General features: G+C 35.3%; 2 protein-coding genes across 3 annotated transcripts; one reads left to right on the top strand and one right to left on the bottom strand.

The window, feature by feature from the left end:
* The first annotated feature begins 9,292 nt into the window (after window positions 1-9,292).
* Window positions 9,293-14,532, top strand: LOC109191368 (fumarate hydratase 1, mitochondrial). 2 transcript variants are annotated; one of them, XM_019342007.1, is made up of 18 exons: window positions 9,293-9,416; window positions 9,527-9,691; window positions 10,104-10,221; window positions 10,498-10,647; window positions 11,077-11,187; window positions 11,295-11,378; window positions 11,530-11,628; window positions 11,733-11,783; window positions 11,881-11,930; window positions 12,340-12,421; window positions 12,531-12,625; window positions 12,705-12,771; window positions 12,875-12,925; window positions 13,067-13,162; window positions 13,639-13,737; window positions 13,863-13,892; window positions 14,015-14,080; window positions 14,167-14,532. In XM_019342007.1, the coding sequence occupies exons 2-18, from the start codon at window positions 9,537-9,539 to the stop codon at window positions 14,254-14,256; spliced, it is 1,494 nt and encodes a 497-aa protein (XP_019197552.1). In that variant the 5' UTR covers window positions 9,293-9,416; window positions 9,527-9,536; the 3' UTR covers window positions 14,257-14,532. The 2 variants fall into 2 exon arrangements, with proteins under 2 accessions (XP_019197552.1, XP_019197553.1); XM_019342008.1 differs by having other exon boundaries at window positions 9,293-9,423; window positions 9,528-9,691.
* A 937-nt stretch (window positions 14,533-15,469) lies between these two features.
* On the bottom strand, window positions 15,470-16,518 carry LOC109191217 (ethylene-responsive transcription factor ERF071-like). Its single transcript, XM_019341801.1, has 2 exons — window positions 16,248-16,518; window positions 15,470-16,160 (listed from the first exon to the last, which is right to left on the bottom strand). Exons 1-2 carry the CDS (start codon window positions 16,426-16,428, stop codon window positions 15,505-15,507), a joined length of 837 nt encoding a protein of 278 aa, XP_019197346.1. The 5' UTR covers window positions 16,429-16,518; the 3' UTR covers window positions 15,470-15,504.
* Window positions 16,519-18,455: the final 1,937 nt, after the last annotated feature.

The raw sequence follows: 18,455 nt of genomic DNA, 5'->3' as shown, positions 1-18,455 counted from the left end.
AAAGGTCAAATGGCCAAATGGGACTGATGGAGTATATAACTATATACAACGCTAATATATACACTTTAAAAATACAAGTAAGGATGTTTTAAGTTGCTTATTAGTCCTTTCAAAAAAAAAAAAAAAAGGTTGCTTAAAAGTAATTGATTGATTTGATAAGCGAAAAAATGGAACTAAAAATTGGGATGGTGAGTGTACGTGAGCGCGTGAGCAGGGAGAGCGTGGCATGTGTTTTGGGCTGGGGCTATGGCCCACAACCAATGATGGGTGGGAGATGCTAGCCTGGCACCACCCAACTGCCAGATCATATGCCTGCACTTATTAAATTAATCTTTTATCTTTGACACTTGAAACAATTTTGTAAAATATTATAAATTTTTTATATACTCACTATTCTTTACAAAGTAGTATATATTATATTCTATAAACAACATTTTTAGTCTAAAGAATTAAGCCCTACCATTGGGGTTCAAATCTATGACCATCCATTTGAAATGGTAACAGAGATGCCATCACACTACATGATAGTTGAAAATTTTTTATATATTCGTTTAGAAATTTCTTTAATGTTAATTGATACCGATATATTTTGCACCAATACAATATTTATGTTCTTAAAATTGTACCAGATATTTTTGTCAATTTTAATATTTGATATAACAATAATATTAATTTTTAACAACATACACAGTTGTATTTAGTAGAGAAACGTAGATTGATATACATGTGCTGTGACAAGTGTTAGTGGTGTGAATGAAAGAGAAATTATTATTATTTTAAAATGATGTTAGATATGAGAAAGGGGCCCAGCAAAAATGAAGATTAGTACACGAAATAGGCAACAAGCATGAGGAAACAGCACTTTATGAGTGTTATCTTTACTGGGTAAAATGTTGCATGGCTGTGGTCCTTTGTTGTCTTCTGGCACTCCACTCTGTCTCTGTATGACGATTCCAACATTATTCTACTTCTCACACTGCCTTTACACTTAATCATTCTCCCTCCCTCACTCTAAATTTTCCCCTTTCTCTCATTCATTGCATGCCACCCCATACTATTCCTCTCATTAAATAACAGATTCTATTGTTTTTTTTTTTTTTTTTAATGAGGAAAATCTCAGTTACTATTAAGAGTGTGTACGGAATAAACTTATTTTGTGACCCAACAAATCAGTCTAAATTGTTCATAGTTAATCAGTTCATATAAAAAATTAATAGGTTGCTGTTACTAAGAGTCGACCTTTGAATAATTATCAAACTAAGAGCATCTCCATCTATGAATTTTGGATGGTTTTTGAGAAAACACGTATAGATGACGTGGATGAGGAAGGGGGGGGGGGGGGAGAGAGAGAGAGAGAGAGAGAGAGAGAGAGAATAAATGGGTTTCTTGCAGTAGGAGTGGTTTTTGGTTTGAAAATGTGGAGTCCGCGTGGAGAAGAAGGGGCACTCGAGTCACGCATTCAGCACAACTTGCGCGCCCAGCACGACAGGCGCTCGTAAAATCTGTTGTCTTTTTGTTGGCAGACTTGCTTTTTTGTTTCCCTTTTTTCTCTTCCCTTTCATATTCTCTTTCTTAGACAGATATGAAAAAACTCTTAAAAAATCACAACTGTTAGAGATGTTCTAATAGTCCATCCAACGAACTTAGATATAGTTGTTCGAAATAACAACTTATATTATTTTTTAAGACATATATGTTATAAATATTATTATTATGGCCATTATCACAAGACCTTTCATTTGCCTTATATTTATTCCATTATTTATGTTATAGAAAATGAAGGGTTATATGGATGTATATATATACATGTTCAAGGCATAATGAAAGAGAGAACTTGTGTTCTTGAGTTCTACATTCTTGTGTTATATTTTTCTCTCTACTCCTCCATTCCATATTGCAATATTCTTCATATATACAATCGATGCGTTACCGTACAACTATCACGCGAGAACTAACAAGTTGATAGGCTGAATTACAACACGTTATCAGCACGAATCGCCAACATATTCCTCGGTGAACGGTATGCTCGGACATGTTATAATACATGTTTTTATACTAGGCAAGCATGTTCATAGGTTTCATATAATACATGTTTTTATATGGCACATGTTGATTCTACACCTCTTGATATGATTATGAAATACATGATTGATATGATACATATTGATTCTAAAATTTGAAATATGAATTGCACATACCGGTTCATATATATATGATTGAGTAAATTCCTGAATATATATTTCCAATTTTATTTTTAATTCTTAAAATTGAAAGAAAAACATGTGATATATATGTTTGTGTAAATAGATGGGGCTTTTCGTATGAAGATGCAATGTATGTATACATATTATTTTCATTTCGCATACTTTGTATGTTATATACCCTATGATGTAGTGCATTATTATGTTTTTATGATATGTCGTTTGCATGTGATTAGCAATTAGTTTTTGTGCCGATTAGGCAATGAATGAATGGTTTTTAATTAAGATTGTTAAAGTTTATTTTGTGGAAGCTTAAGAGTGAGTAAGACTTTAAAGCTTAATTGATGACTTGGGAGCATCAATTCGGTGTATTGGAGAATGAAACACCACTCGTTGCCTGTAGCGCGAGTTGATGCTATAAACACGAGTCGATGCTTGCTGCATCAATTCGGTGTTTTCGCACCGATTCGTGCCTTGTTGCTTGTAGCACGAGTTGATGGTATAAACACGAGCCGATGCTTGTTGCTTCAATTTGGTGTTTGCCTCACCAATTCGTATTGCACCATTTCGGTTTTTGTGTATATTCGAAAGATCAATTTGTTTTCTGATTTTATCTTTTGACTTCATCTCGGAAAGTTCATTTTGCATCTAGACGATGTTAGACTCCTTATTTTGCTATAAACATGTGATATTATGAATGTATATGAGAACATATGATATATGTTTTGTAGATTACGTATTCAATTGTCAAATGTGATTTTATTGAGCTCGCTCATGTCGATAGCAATTATTTCATTTGGGTTTTGGATATTGAAATATATTTGCCTTCTAAGAAATCGAGCCAAAATTTTGTTGCTAAGTCACAGAGCACTGATGCCCAGAAAGCACAAGCTCTCATTTTCATACGTCACTACTTGAACTACGATCTTAAAAATTAGTATTTGATTGAAAAAGTCCCTATTGCGTTATGTAAGTCCCTGAAGAACCATTTTGACTAGTAGTCATCTATTGTCCTTCCTCGGACACAATTTGACTAGATTAATCTTAAGTTTTAAGATTATAAGTCAGTAACTGACTATAATTCAGCTCTGCACAAAATAGTCTCAGAAGTGAAACTCTAAACAAGAAGTTTTAGAGAAATATTTAATTGAAAAGACATTGTCAACTTTTCGTGTGAGTAATTTGTACTCCAGCAGTAGTACAAGACAACAAATTATGAGAAGCATCCTAAGGTAATTTTAGCACTTCTTGTGGCTAAGAAACATAACTAGTTGTTGATGAAGAATCAAAGTGCATGTTTGGTTGATTTTGCACAGGTGCCTGAAGCACATAATGTTACCTAGTTGAGTAACTTCATAAGTGGTTGTGGTCGAGATTATAACCAGTGTGGTATGAGTTTCGAGCTCAGAATAAGAAATAAAGTGATCAAGATATTCAAGGATGACCAAACTTATCGAGGCAAAATCTTAGCCAGAAGCAGATTTGCTAACAATGTGGGTCTGAAGGGCATTGATCCCTACGTGCCGCACACCAAAGCATTTGGTCATCGGAGAATGAACATCATCTTGATGATTCTAGCTAATTTGCCTGAAGCAAATATTGCGATAAATTGTGATAATGAAATGATAAGGTATTGATGAAGAAATGATTAGTGTCATGATAATGTTTAAGTAATTCATGAAAATATATTCATGGACAAAAAGGTTAGCTCATGCCTGAGGCATGACGTATCCGAGAAGTAAATTCATGCTTGAAGCATCCGAGAAGTTAGTTTATGCCTGAAGCATTCAAAAAGATAATTCATGGCCGCAATAACTTATTGCGTAACCGAGGAGTATATACACTCCAAATGTGTTTTTGAGTGCAAAGTTATTTTTGGAGGCAAATTATTATGAATGCAAAGTTATTTTACTTTGCTGTTTTTCACTTTTTCTTGCTAATTTTACTACTCGAATTGACTATTCAAAAAGATTACCTCTCTAAGCTTACCTCTGTAATCTTGCTTCTCGATTTACTTCTTGAAATTTTACTTTCTGGAACTTTATTTTCCAGAGGAAGTTTACTTCTCAGATTTAATTCTCTTAGTTTGCATGCTTATTTATATATGGAAATTTTTCTCATGCATGCAACATAACTCTCGTATGCAATTGACTGGTTGCTAATTCAAAATTGAATTATTATTTGTTCCATAAATCTTATATCAATCTCGGAAGGATTGCTATTATCAACAAATTATGATAATCATCTTTTGACTAAATTTAAGATGTCAAAATGACAAATCCCTCTCCGACTATGGCTTAGTGCAATTCTGTGTTGTTTAAGGAGTGGTATACTCTTTTATAAGAATGATCTTTGACTTATGCCATACATGATATGATTGATTTAGATGTTATTGGTTTGGAAGATAGAATGGATCATATCATATCAATTTGCCTGAAGCAAACGAAGGACTAAATTATTTCATATTAGTTTGCCCGAAGCAAATGAGGGAATGAAATATATCATGTGAATTTGCACGAAGCAATTCCCAAACCAGTGAGTGAACTAATGTAAAGTTGAGGATAAAGATTTTTGGGAGATCTTGAAGATATATTTTATTTGACAAGCTTCACAGCTTCCCTATGATTGTTGTGTACCCTTATAATATCATTTGATATGTATGCCTTCATATCTGATTATATATTTTCTTGTTGGGGACATCAGTTTTAATTTATATGCTATTGTGGTTATCACAATCTCACCTACTGCATATCATAATTATTCCCCTAGAACCTAGTACGTGGTATAAAACCAAACATTTCCCATCTGCATTTTATTCACAGTGTGCAGTCTTTTTACTATATCACCACCATAGCGTACCTTTGTGGGCATGTATATGTTGATTATAATCCTCCGTCTGTTATTTAAATCTTTAGAGCCCATGATAAGGGATCAATATATAATTATGTACGCTGACTGCACACTTTATGAAGATCATTTTACGGCATTAGGGGGAGATAAGAGCTCAAATTTTATAGAATGCCGAGAAATTCTATGAATGATTGATCTTCAATATTTTGAATCCACGTACTAGGTAGACTGAACTAGAAGTTCATAAGAAGTAAACTGAACTGGAAGTTCAGAAGATAATTAATCTGCCAATATATATACTGATAAAAAGAGTGACTAGGTCTCATGTATCTTCCCAAACTTGGACCGTATGTATTTACCAATGCTCCTTGACGCCAGAAGCGTGGAGACATGTTGGTATAAAAGACAAGAATCCGTGGAAAACTAAAGCTAGTAGAAAATTTCGTCACTCTTGAAATCGCTTAAAGAAGTATGTCCTGCAGATATTCGTCCAGAGGACATTCGTCCGGAAGGCGAAAAACCCCAGTAAAATTATAGGTGCACCCAAAATCATAATACTGGGGATGCGGAACGACCAGATAAAAATATCTTTGGGAAATGGCTAGAGTCTGGTTGAATTAGAAATTGTCATTATTTTATATATATGGGAGAGATTTATGAAAAATGTTATAGTTGTCGACAACAGAATTGCCTTTACAAATTATTCTCGTTATATGATAATCTGGATCCAGAGCTAGGCACCAGCTGTGCCTTGGTATTTTTTATGTATAACGGAGCAATTAAGGCATGTACAGCTCAGCTCGCTAAAACTGTATTCTCTTTATAACACGTACACCATTTAATGTTAACCCTGTAGGTTACAAATGGGTGTTTGTACGAAAGAGAAATGCAAACAATATGGTGGTATAATATAAAGCGAGACTGGTAGCTTAAGGGTTTACGCAGAGACCCTGAATTAATTTTGATCAAATATTCTCTCCCACAACATATGGCATTACGTTCCGCAAATTAACATTATTGGCAGTGAATTATGAATTTAGATATGCAGTTGATGAACGTCATGACCGTAATTTACTGGTCATTAGACGCTAATATTTATTTGTAAATCCCCGATGGATTCAACACTTTTGAAATGTGGAAAGTGAAAATCTCAACGTGTATCATTAAACTACTAAAGTCTTTGTATGACTTGAATATTATTGACTGAGTGTTTTCCTCCCGAAGAAGGAATGTATAAATAATATGTACCATTATGTGTTCGCTAAAGAATTGCTAATGGAGTTATTTATTTAATATCTTAGTCGATATTGACGGTTTAAATATCATTGAAACACATAGAGAGCTTGGTGATATTAGCTCATGCCGAAAGATGGAGTTTTAAAATAAAAGACTTGGAAATCCAAGTATTGTCTCGACCTGAAGATCGAGCTTCTCCTTGAAGAAGTTTTATACACCAGTTAGCCTACTTGAAAAATATCTTGAAGATGTTTTATATAGACAAGTATTATTTACTTATCACACAAACGGTTATCCAATAATCTCTTGAAGTAGATAAATGACCATTTAGACTCGAAGGTTATAATGAGGATATTTAGGGACTGGAAGTCCATTACTTCATTGCTATGGATCACTATTATTGAACTAGAAGTTCCATAATCGCATCAGGCCTGATATTGAATTTGCGATGAAATTGCTAGCAAGATTTAGTGCTTCTCCCTACAATGAAAATTGGAATGGTATTTAACATATCCTCCAACACCTTCGAGGTACAAAGATTTTGACGTTTATGTGAGAAACCAATATGTGGTTTTGATGGGCAACTTCGGCATTAGCTCTTTTATTTTATCCCTATGATGCCAAGTTCAAAACTGGTTATGTTATATTTTTACCCCCAATGTCCCATATGAGGACAAATAAGATTGTGTTGCACAAGCAAGTAATAATTTTGTTAAGGGGAACCTTACAAAACATGTTGCACCTAAATCCTTCTACACACATGAACTCTAGAAGAGTTGTAAAATTCTTATTGAGAATGTTTTCCCCACTGAACAATCTTGCAGATATGTTCACTAAGTCTTTGCCTACATCCACTTTTGAGTAATATGTTCATAAAATTGGGATGCGTGGGCTTAGAAGATTGTTATCTTCAGGGGGAGCGACAACGCCTAGCTGTGCTAGAATGGACAATCTAGAGGACTTTTGATATCCTGAATATTATGCTAGAAAGCATATGGTTGTACTCTTTTTCCCTTAGCTAAGTTTTTCCCACAGGGTTTTCTTAAGCTAAGGTTTTTAATGAGGCAACCGATGTTGGTGCACTTGAGTGGATAGTCTTGAAGACTCTTGAAATCTTGAAGATTATGCCCAGAAGGCTTAGGTTTGTACTCTTTTCCTTGGCTAAGTTTTTTTCCCACTGGGTTTTCTTAGGCTAAGGTTTTTAATGAGGCAACCGGTGCAACACATGGATCAACATACTTCGTGTACTCTTTTCCTCGTCTAGATTTTTCCCACTGGGTTTATCTAGCGAGGTTTTTAACGAGGCATGAGTATAGTTTGATAATGGCCAAGGGGGAGTGTTATAAATATTATTATTATGGCCATTATCACAAGACCTTTCATTTGCCTTATATTTATTCCATTATTTATGTTATAGAAAATGAAGGGTTATATGGATGTATATATATACATGTTCAAGGCATAATGAAAGAGAGAACTTGTGTTCTTGAGTTCTACATTCTTGTGTTATATTTTTCTCTCTACTCCTCCATTCCATATTGCAATATTCTTCATATATACAATCGATGCGTTACCGTACAACTATCACGCGAGAACTAACAAGTTGATAGGCCGAATTACAACAATATATACTATAATAATAACAATGTATACTCATTAAAATAAATAGCCTTTCAAATAGAATTCGATCGAGATTAGTTCATAACTAATGGATTCAAATAAAAATATTAATAGACGATTTTCAAAAAAATTAAAAAATTAAAACTTAAACCTTGAAAATACAAAACTAACTCGCATGGTGTGTTGTCAAGTGCCTCGATGGCTGGCTGGGCTGCGCTGCGTTAACTTTTTGGCATTTGGTGGAAATGGAGATTCCTTCAACGATGATTGAGATTGTTGGATCGCAGCTAATCAAATGCGGAGTTCACACTCCATACAGCTTCGTGATTGACATTATATTTATTCCTTTATAAAATTCAATTCAATTCATAAAACTATGACTTTTTCTGTATCTAGCACACAAACCACCACATGCTCCATTCTCCAGAATCTATTTTTTCTTCCCATTTCATTCCTATATATCAACCTTACCGTTATTCTATTCCCTCGCTATTTGCTTGCTAGCTTGGATGATTTGTATGGACTCCGCCATTTGCGCCGATTATAAACCTTGTTTTGTATGTATATTATGTGTTAGTCATTTTCAAATGTTAACTTTGTATGATTAATTGGCATTAACCAAACAAGGTCTATAACACAAATATAGCTGGATAAGATTTCAGGGATCTTAATAAAAATTTTAAAACTGATTATGTTGAAGTGAAAATAGATTTAAATGTTACAAGAGGATGATTGCAAATGGGAAGCTGATTTCCAATCATGGAAATTTGTCAAAACTTAGCCAATTAGGATACTTTGTAGAAAATAGCATTTTTGACTACTTTAAAACTTTGAAAAATCTTTTATTGTTATCACCAATAACCCACCCATTCAAAGTGGCTACAAAACTTAGTCGGTTAAATATTGAATGTGTTTCTCTATTTATAATCACATATAATTGTCAAAAAATTTTTACTATCATTTTTTAGTAGTTGAAAATTCTGATAACTTTTGTATCGGTGATCAAAAGTTATTGACCACCGATTAATTTGACTAGAAATACAAACTGTCTTTGATTTATGATTGTCAAATTTTATTTTTGAGCGGACGGAAAAGACAAGATTTTTCAACCTTAGATAAGGAGATAAAAATCTGAAAGTTAATATTAAGAGAAGAATATAACATATCTTTATTTTTGAAAAAAAAAAAAACTATTTTAAAACAAAATTACCAAATCTATATTTCTGGAATTGGGCTAGACACTGGGCTTTCGATGTCAATTGGGCCAACAAGACTATTGGGTACCTCATTAGGAACGAGGTGTGGGCTTAAAGCCCATTGTGTGTTGCGCGCGCCCCCAACGAATCTGGAATATCGAAAAGTTACCCGTACTTAGCTGAGTGCTTTTTGCTCGCAGCATCGATCTAGTTTCACATTTCAATTTTTCCAGTTTTTCTTTGCATACTAGTCCGTTTGATCGGTCAATCGTGCTTCTAGATTGGCGGCAGCGGCGGCTGTTATCGGCTTTTGGTTGTTGGTCTGTGCTGATCCTCCCTCATTCAGCCATTTTTTTTTTCTTTGACGTTTGTCTTTGTCGATCGATCTTGCTGATACTTTTTTTGACGCGGACGGGAGTACAGGGAAATACAAATGGCTATGCTAATAGCTGCTCGTCGAGTAACAGGTGGATCGACGAGGTCCGTTTCTTCAGAGTCGCTGCGTTATACGACGTGCTGGAGATATTTCTCTACTTCCTTCCGGGAGGAGAGAGATACTTTCGGCCCCATTCAAGTCCCCTCCGACAAGTTTGTGTTCTTCTCCTTGATGCTTTTAAGTTTGTTAGTTGTTACGGAGTATTATTATTATGTTTTCTGCGTTGCTTTTTGGTTGTGATTGTTAATTAGTCGTTTTACTCTTTTGTTGAAAAAATTTAAATGTTTGTTAGGGAGAGCTCTAATTTCTAAGTTTACTATTTGAGTTCCCATGAAGTGGGAATGAAGCATAGCGACTGCTTTATAACTATGTTTTACTGTTTGTATGAACAATACTAGAGAAAAGCTCGCCTTTTATTTGCTTAATTAATTACCATGGCATTTACTCAACTTTTGCTACAAACTCAAATTTTGCCCTTTTTTGGATTTTGGTTTTCTTTAGTTTAATTTTTTTTTTTTAAGTGCATGGTTTTAATTGCATTGTGTTATGAATATTACCATTCAGGTTATGGGGGGCACAAACTCAAAGATCATTGCAGAACTTTGAAATTGGCGGTGACAGGGAAAGAATGCCTGAACCTATTATACGTGCATTTGGTGTTCTTAAGAAGTGTGCAGCCAAGGTTGGTTATTATTGTTCTCTCCTCAAAGCAATTTACTGCACCAACATGATCAGTGCATTTTTTAAAAAAAGATTTATTTCACTTATATAAATATGCACCTTGTTTAAGTAAGATTTAAGATACCTACTTCTCTCCGAAGGAAAGGGATGAAAAACTGAAAAAGAGAATAGAACAAATATAAAAGCAAAGCTATATAAACTTATAAAATGGTAAACCTGGTAGTCAGTGATACAATTACAGCTACCTTGAAGTTAAACTGGTTCCTTTTCATTGCAGGTGAATATGGAGTATGGCCTTGAGCCATCCATAGGGAAAGCAGTAATGCAGGCTGCCCAAGAAGTTGCTGAAGGAAAACTAAATGACCATTTTCCTTTGGTGGTTTGGCAGACTGGTAGTGGCACACAAAGTAACATGAATGCCAATGAGGTACTCACTGGTTTGTGAAATTGCAGGTCCACATAATTGCTTCTTTTAACAGCATTTTCTCTTGTAAAATATCTTTTTTATGCACTAGCTTCTTGTTGGGTTCCATACTTTACTTGAAGTGTATAGAGTGATTTGTCAAATCCTTTGATTCTATATGGATCATCTTGATATTTTCTATTTACTTTTCCAATATTCTCCACGGGAGAAAATTTCTTTAAATTGCAAAAGAGTTGCATCATTTATTTTTTTGTCCGAGTATCTCATATTTCAAATATTATTATATTGTTATATAAATGTAACTTGGAATTGAGTTTACTGTCCTTTCTTGATATTCTATCTAAATTTACTTTTTGAATTAGACATTTGATGACAGAACTTTTCAATGTTTGATACATCTCTGATTAGATGACTTGTTACTGATTTTTCCAGGTTATAGCAAACAGAGCAGCTGAAATTCTTGGTCATAAACGAGGTGAAAAAGCTGTACACCCAAATGACCATGTGAACAGATCACAATCTTCCAATGACACATTTCCTACTGTAAGCATCATGCTGCAAGACTATTATACTCGATTCAACCTGCTGCATGGAATCTTCTGTTAAGATCATCATCAGTTATGACTAGCTTCTATGTGATTCACATGCAGGTGATGCATATCGCAGCTGCAATGGAGATTAATAAGAGATTATTGCCAAACCTGAAACAACTGCATACTTCACTACATTCAAAGGTAGAATACTTGCTTTTATGATGATGACTTCCTCGTGCTATCCAGAAATCTGCACTTTAATGTTCATGTTTGAATGTGCTTATTAAGGCTATTATATGATATTGCTTTGATGGTAACAATTTGACCCCTTTTTTCCGGTTTATTCAACTAGTCTGTTGAATTCAAGGACATCATCAAAATTGGGCGTACTCACACTCAAGATGCAACACCTTTAACACTTGGACAAGAGTTTAGTGGATATGCCACTCAAGTAAGCTGTCTCTGCCTTGAACATTTTCAAATGTTAAAGTTATAATGTTTGGGTTCTGAAGAATTATTATCTGATTATTCTTGAAAAATGATTTGTGATGATAGGTGAAATATGGAATTGATAGAGTATCTGTCACCCTTCCACGCATGTATCAGGTTATTGTATCTTTTGTATTCCCCACTTTTGGCCCATCTTACTTAAATGATTTATAGTTCCTTCTGATTTTAACTGGTTGGAATATCATTTGAGCAGCTTGCACAAGGAGGTACTGCTGTTGGAACTGGATTGAACACAAAGAAAGGGTAAGTACAGCAATACTTAGCTTGAAGTTGGTTAATGGTTTCCATCTGCCTTATCTCATCTTCCATTTATATTTGATAAGTGTGTCTTCACTGTTTTAGTGTTTCACATAGAGGTATTGGAAATTATATGCCATCTTTTCATTCATAGTGTATCGTCAATGTAGTCTTGCTAATTATGGTTAGGAGTGGGTATTCTGTAGTATATGTGTGGTAGTGTCTGAAGTGCCAGAGATAATCTAGCAAGGTAGTTTGGCATGAACTGTTCTAAAGTTGTTGCATTCCGCAATACTTGTTCTTTCTTTTTCTTGTGGTTGAAGTCAAGGCCAAACTTACACTTTGGGTTGTAACACAGATTATTTTATGTTATTTTTTGTAATGTTAATTATATTGTCTTCTATATCATTTTCAGGTTTGATGTGAAAATTGCTGCAGCAGTGGCAGAAGAAACAAATTTGCCATTTGTTACAGCTGAAAACAAGTTTGAAGCATTGGTAATGACCATAAAGCTTTATATATGCTTTTTTAAACTGCTAACTTTCCAACACTTATTTATTTGTGTTTCTGTAGTAAAATGTAATTAATTTATTCTGCCACTGACAGGCTGCACATGATGCGTTTGTTGAAAGCAGCGGAGCCTTAAATACAATTGCTGCTTCTCTCATGAAGATTGCAAATGATATACGTTTCCTTGGAAGGTATATTCTTCATTCAGATTGTGAATTATTTGCATATGATTGCATTTTATGGTGACTTCACTTTCTATGCCATTTGCAGTGGCCCACGTTGTGGTCTTGGTGAACTCATTCTTCCAGAAAATGAACCTGGAAGCAGTATCATGCCTGTAATAGTTCTCCTTGAATATGATAATCGAAAATATCATTGTATATGTAGAGTTTACTAATCCTTTTCTAGGACCTTACCTTATGTGGATGAATATATTTCAGGGGAAGGTGAACCCTACGCAGTGTGAGGCTCTCACAATGGTCTGTGCTCAGGTAACTAATAGTTTCATTTTCTTGTTCAGACAGATTACTGTGGATATTTATTTGAATATGTACTATGTGCTTTTCAAGGGGGCATAGCATTCTTGAATTTTTGATATCTGTCATTTTATTGTTCAACTTTCCTTCTTTCAGGTTTTTGGAAATCATGTGGGACTCACAGTGGGTGGATCTAATGGCCATTTTGAGCTGAATGTATTCAAGCCTATGATTGCCAATTCTCTCCTACATGTATGATCTATCTTACTCTATGCACCTCTTGGTACCTAAATATTTTTTTTTCATGCTTTGTTTCTTGTAGTAATAAATGCATGGCCATGCAATGTCTGTGATACAGGGTAGGATCTGATATATTGTTTGCCTTCTTGGCCTCTGTAGAGAATAGTCTTTGAAATATCACAAAGAAATTTAGAGGATGGATCTAATTAACAATCTAAATTTAGGTACTTTCTTTTGGGATGGGGACAGTTGTTTAGCCATCTCCAATTAGACCACTATAAGGCTTTGATTATCCAACCAAGTTTGGGGAGTTTATTTAACAATTGTGTGCTAGTAAGCATTATTTAACTATTTGGATATATATATACTAAAAGTTATGCTGCTATCCATCTTTGTTACTGTGTTGGGCATTGGGAAAAATGTATTTGGTGTATCTTTTGCTTAATTATGTGTACTGAATTCCACCATGCATCATCCTCCATGATCAGTCCGTAAGATTGCTTGGAGATGCGTCAGCTTCTTTTGAAAAGAATTGCGTAAGGGGAATTCAGGCCAATAGGGAAAGGATTTCTAAACTACTACACGAGGTGAGTTTTGGTTTTGAGTTTCGACTTGTAATAAAATGCTGAAATCCACAATTTGGCCGTGTTTTGTGTTTCACTCATCAAAAGCTTTACTTAATTAATGATTATCTCCTGCTGAATTTTTGCAGTCACTCATGCTTGTCACATGTTTGAACCCGGTAATGATGTTCTTTAATTTCTCTTCTTCACAAGGCCAAGCGCCTTTTCATCTCTAAAATTGTCTCCTTTTCTTTCTTTATCCCTTTATCTCACGTTGAGTTGGTGGTATTGTTAATTCCAGAAAATTGGTTATGATAACGCTGCAGCAGTAGCCAAAAAGGCACACAAGGAAGGAACTAGTCTAAAGGTGAGTTATTTCACTCTTTATTTTCTTCCTATCTTCAATATTTGCACTTACAATGAAACATAATGCTTCCTTTATTTAAACTGCAGGAAGCTGCTTGCAATTTAAGAGTGCTGACTGCGGAAGAGTTTGATCAACTTGTAGTTCCCGAAAAAATGATTGGACCGACTGAGGACTAATCTCTCCTCCTGCCTGGTTAGAGAAAATCAAATCAAATCTGGCATGAGCGGAGTGTGTCCATTTTTAGCTATGCATTCTTTTCTTCCATTGATCAATCTGAATTATATAGGAAAATAAAGGCCAGAGGACAATTTACCTCTTGGTTTCTTCTGTAACTGAGGAAATAAAATTAATTCCCATTTTGGAGGTGTTGAGGCTTTGGAGAAATTTGCAGCTCGGCATTTTACTGTGGAGGAATGAGATTTTTCATTTATTATTTTGCGTTTGATTCCCCATTCTTGAGCCTTTGTTTGATGTTTGATAGATGATCCGTTGTCTTTGTTTTACTCTACGCTCGTGGACGAAATTAGCATCTCATACACAATGCAACTAGAATGTATGTGTACATATAAATATTTGTGTGTATACACATTACACCAACACTTTTAAAAAGAAATAGAGAAATTGAATATAATTTGGTGGGGATTCAAATAATCGAAATAAGTTAAGTAATCAATTATGAAAAAATCAAGTTGTTAAAATTGATTGTCAACGATGTAATTTCAATTCTTCCCTATTTTTATTAATAAATCAAAATCTTAAGTGTTCCATTCAGTTTCAGGACTTAATTCGGACAACTCAAATGAAAATGTCTACCCCTACTCTAAACAGAAAGAGGATAAGTGATTTGAACAATCCCAACTAAGTTAATATAATTAGTGACCTATACACACAATTTTCTTGTATTAAATTTCATTGATGTAAACATGGGATCAAAATTAAGGATATATTTTGTGTGTTTGCAACGTTGAATGTGAAGAGTTTGGGTAAGAATTTGTAGGGGCAAAGTATTTCACTAATCGTACGTACACTCATCAATGCAAAGTGGAATGAAAGCTCAAAGCTGTGGGCGCCGCCGGGTTTTAGGCGGTGTAACTACATCATATCCAAACCACCAGCGCCCATTGCCTCTTTCAACCCGACATCCCACAAACAGACGACGACTCCTAGATTTTATTGTCACTTTCCCTTGTTTTTTTACCTTTACTGCATTATTATATTATTATATTATAAATGCCAGAAAGGTATTAGGCGTGATTGGTTAGCATCCAAAGTTGATAGGGAATTGAAGTAATTCATTGAACAACTAACAGTGCTTCTTACAGTAGACCAAACAGAGTGTTCTTCTAAACCTACGGCTAAAGGAACGTACACGTAAATGAACAGTAAACGTGAAAGGAAAAACGATGAAACCTAGAAGTATTCACTTAATTGGAGTTAACGACACTGCTTGGGCTGACATCATCGAAGCTCCAGAGATCTATAGAACCACCGCCAACCACCGTCTCTGGAACCGGGTTAACTTGCGCCGCCGTTGCCTCGCCGTCCAGATAAGGTATTTGGTAGAACTTCATATAGGACTCGTACACCATTAGCTCCTCGGAGAGCTTATGCACTTGGTTCTCCGCCTCCTTTATCTCTGCACCGTCATTCATCTTCACTTTGATTAAACCCTCGTTACCATTCTCTGAACCGGACCGAGAAGCCGCCGCCGCCTCTTCGCTCTGCGTACCAAATCCTATTAGAGTCCCCGCGTTGATCATTGGCTCCAAATGCAGATCAGCTTTTCCGATGGACTTGTCAAGAGGATTCCGGCGGTATCCCGGCTGCGCCGGAGGATTAAAGTTACTGTCGTCCTCATCATTGGGGAAGTTAACCTTAGCTTTTTTACCTCTGATTTTCCTAGCTTCCCTGTCGTAAGCTCTGGCTGCTTCTTCCGCCGTGTTGAACGTACCAAGCCAAACCCTAACGCCTTTTCTCGGGTCGCGGATCTCGGCAGCCCATTTGCCCCAGGGGCGCTGCCTGATTCCCCGGTACATGTTTTTCCTCTGCCGCTTCTTCGCCTTCTCAGGACTCCCATTACCTGTTTGACAAAATTCCTACTACTAACACAGAAGTTCACGTAAAAAAGGTATACATATGCCATTAAATGGGGCTAGCTAGTAATTACCTGTACATGGCTGAGACCGTTTAGTGGTGGCGGCTGATTCAGGTTGGCCGGAGAAACTCGATTTGGCAGTAGTCTGAGAACTACTGGGGCCAAAGTCAGGCCAGATGTCGGGGGAGGAGACACTGCGGCCACCATCCCTAGACCGGAATTTACGATCGAAGAGAATTGAACCGCCACACATTTTTACGCTAAAACGGGGATGAAAATGAATAATAACGTGACACCTTAGCTTGAAAGATGATGTAAAATGGATTTGGAAGAAAATGGAAGACTACTGAGGTATTTATAGAAACATTTCCTTTTACGAAATGAAAGTTACAATTTTTATTAAAAAATACTATTTAAAATCTTACTCTTAACTACTTTTACTGTTATAAGTGTTCAGATTTTAATAGAAAAAAAAAAGATAAAAATCATGATCTCCATTTTATACTAAGTAATCAAAGTAGGCATGTTATATCATAGAGTTAAAAATGAAAGTAATAAAATAAGCTGAAAGGTCTATTTGACCTTAGTAACATGTTATTAGATGTCATAATTAAATTTGGGACCTTAATGCATAAAAAGTAGCATGTTTGTGAGTTTAACTATATATTTGTGTAAAGTTGAAAGGCCTATTTAACCACCTTCACTGTGATTTTTATAGTTAATTGTTGAACAAATTCAATGGTGGAATATATCAGTGTGTCAATAGTTATGCTGGAATATATCGGTTGCACAGCATAATTTGCGATGAGTGTGTGGGGTTGGCCCAATTGGGCCCAACCCACACAAACATGAAACATCTACAAGAGAAGTATTTCAAATGTTAGGCCCATACTTAAAGACTGGTTAGCATGCTTGTAAAAAGCCTAATTGAGAGTAAACAGGCAATTTATATCGTGCACCACGGCGCACATAGCAATGTGCACCCAGACACAAAACGCGCGTGCTTTATGCTGACGTCACTCCGTTCGTCCGAATAAACCAAACCCCATTATGTGTATTCAGTTAAAAATTTATATGTATTGTGTTATGAGTTTGTGTATTCAGTTAAGAGTTTATGTGTATTATATTAATCAAATCCCATTATGTGTATTCAGTTAAAAGTTTATGTGTATTGTGTTATGAGTTTATGTGTGTTCAGTTAAGAGTTTATGTGTATCATGTTAACCAAACCTCATTATGTGTATTCAGTTAAAAGTTTATGTATATTATGTATTATGTTAGATTATGTGTATTTTGTTATGAGTTTGTGTATTCTGTTATGAGCTTATGTGCATTCAAAATAGATTTTTTTTTAACAACTTAACAAAACGACGTCGTTTTGGGAGACACGGGGCGCACAACGCTATGTGCGCCGTGATGCACGGTATAACGATTGGAGTAAACAAGCATTAAATTCCTCCAAAATTCTGTACTACTTGCCCGACATGGGCAAAATATTTGACAAGTAATGATCTCTTGATTTTCTTCATAGATTGCATATATATGTCAACTCTATGTAAGATGATAACTTAAAAGTTACATAGTTTAACAAGCTAACAATCAAACTTTATTTAAATACATAATACATGCTTTCAATTATTTTTCTTCTTAAATTTAGAATGATGTTCGTTTTTTTTAGTCTCTTTCTTTTAGGTGGCTGACTAATAACAAACGTTGGAGGTTGCGTTGAATCTTCTTGAATGTATTGGCTACTAATTGGTGGAAGCTAGATAATTATATGTGTTTTATGTTTCATATAAAGACCAATAACGATAATTAAGTCTTCCATACAACTTCTACTAAATCTAAAACCTCGTCATGATATGGTGAAAAAATGATTTGCATCTCCGATCCAATGAAATACAATAATTGATGTGGATAATTACCTGGAGTGTATACCGTATGTATAAAGCAAGTATGAGAATCATATGAAGATAAGATCAAAGGACTCTTTTGTTCAATGTTGTTCTTGAATGTTTAGAGAGGGTAGAGAGGATTCTATGTTCTAGAGAGAGAGAGAAAGAGTGGATGGAGAGGAAAAAGCCCCTAACTTGGAGGGCTAAGGCCCTATTTATAGGGTCATGGGTTGGCGGGTTGACCTTGACCCGTTGACTTGACCCAAGTAGGAGCATGGAGCATACGGGGAGCCTGAACCCGGGGTATATTTCCCATCAATAATAAACAAAAATACTATTTAGATTAAAATATTAATCCACTACACTCACCTTTTGTATAAACATC

The sequence above is a fragment of the Ipomoea nil genome, unplaced genomic scaffold, assembly GCF_001879475.1.
Source record: "Ipomoea nil cultivar Tokyo-kokei standard unplaced genomic scaffold, Asagao_1.1 scaffold1619, whole genome shotgun sequence".
In the NCBI taxonomy this organism is placed as follows: Eukaryota; Viridiplantae; Streptophyta; class Magnoliopsida; order Solanales; family Convolvulaceae; genus Ipomoea; species Ipomoea nil.
The sequence above is the reverse complement of the archived record's forward strand: the minus strand, read 5'-3'. Positions and strand labels throughout refer to the sequence as shown.

Excerpts from the sequence above, each read along its gene's own strand:
- LOC109191368 (XM_019342007.1), top strand. The coding sequence starts at position 9,537 with ATGGCTATGCTAATAGCTGCTCGTCGAGTAACAGGTGGATCGACGAGG. Across the intron at positions 10,222-10,497 it reads TTAAGAAGTGTGCAGCCAAG|GTGAATATGGAGTATGGCCT; the intron begins GTTGGTTATTAT and ends TTTTCATTGCAG. Across the intron at positions 11,784-11,880 it reads CCCTTCCACGCATGTATCAG|CTTGCACAAGGAGGTACTGC; the intron begins GTTATTGTATCT and ends TCATTTGAGCAG.
- LOC109191217 (XM_019341801.1), bottom strand. The coding sequence starts at position 16,428 with ATGTGTGGCGGTTCAATTCTCTTCGATCGTAAATTCCGGTCTAGGGAT. Across the intron at positions 16,161-16,247 it reads ACGGTCTCAGCCATGTACAG|GTAATGGGAGTCCTGAGAAG; the intron begins GTAATTACTAGC and ends TTTGTCAAACAG.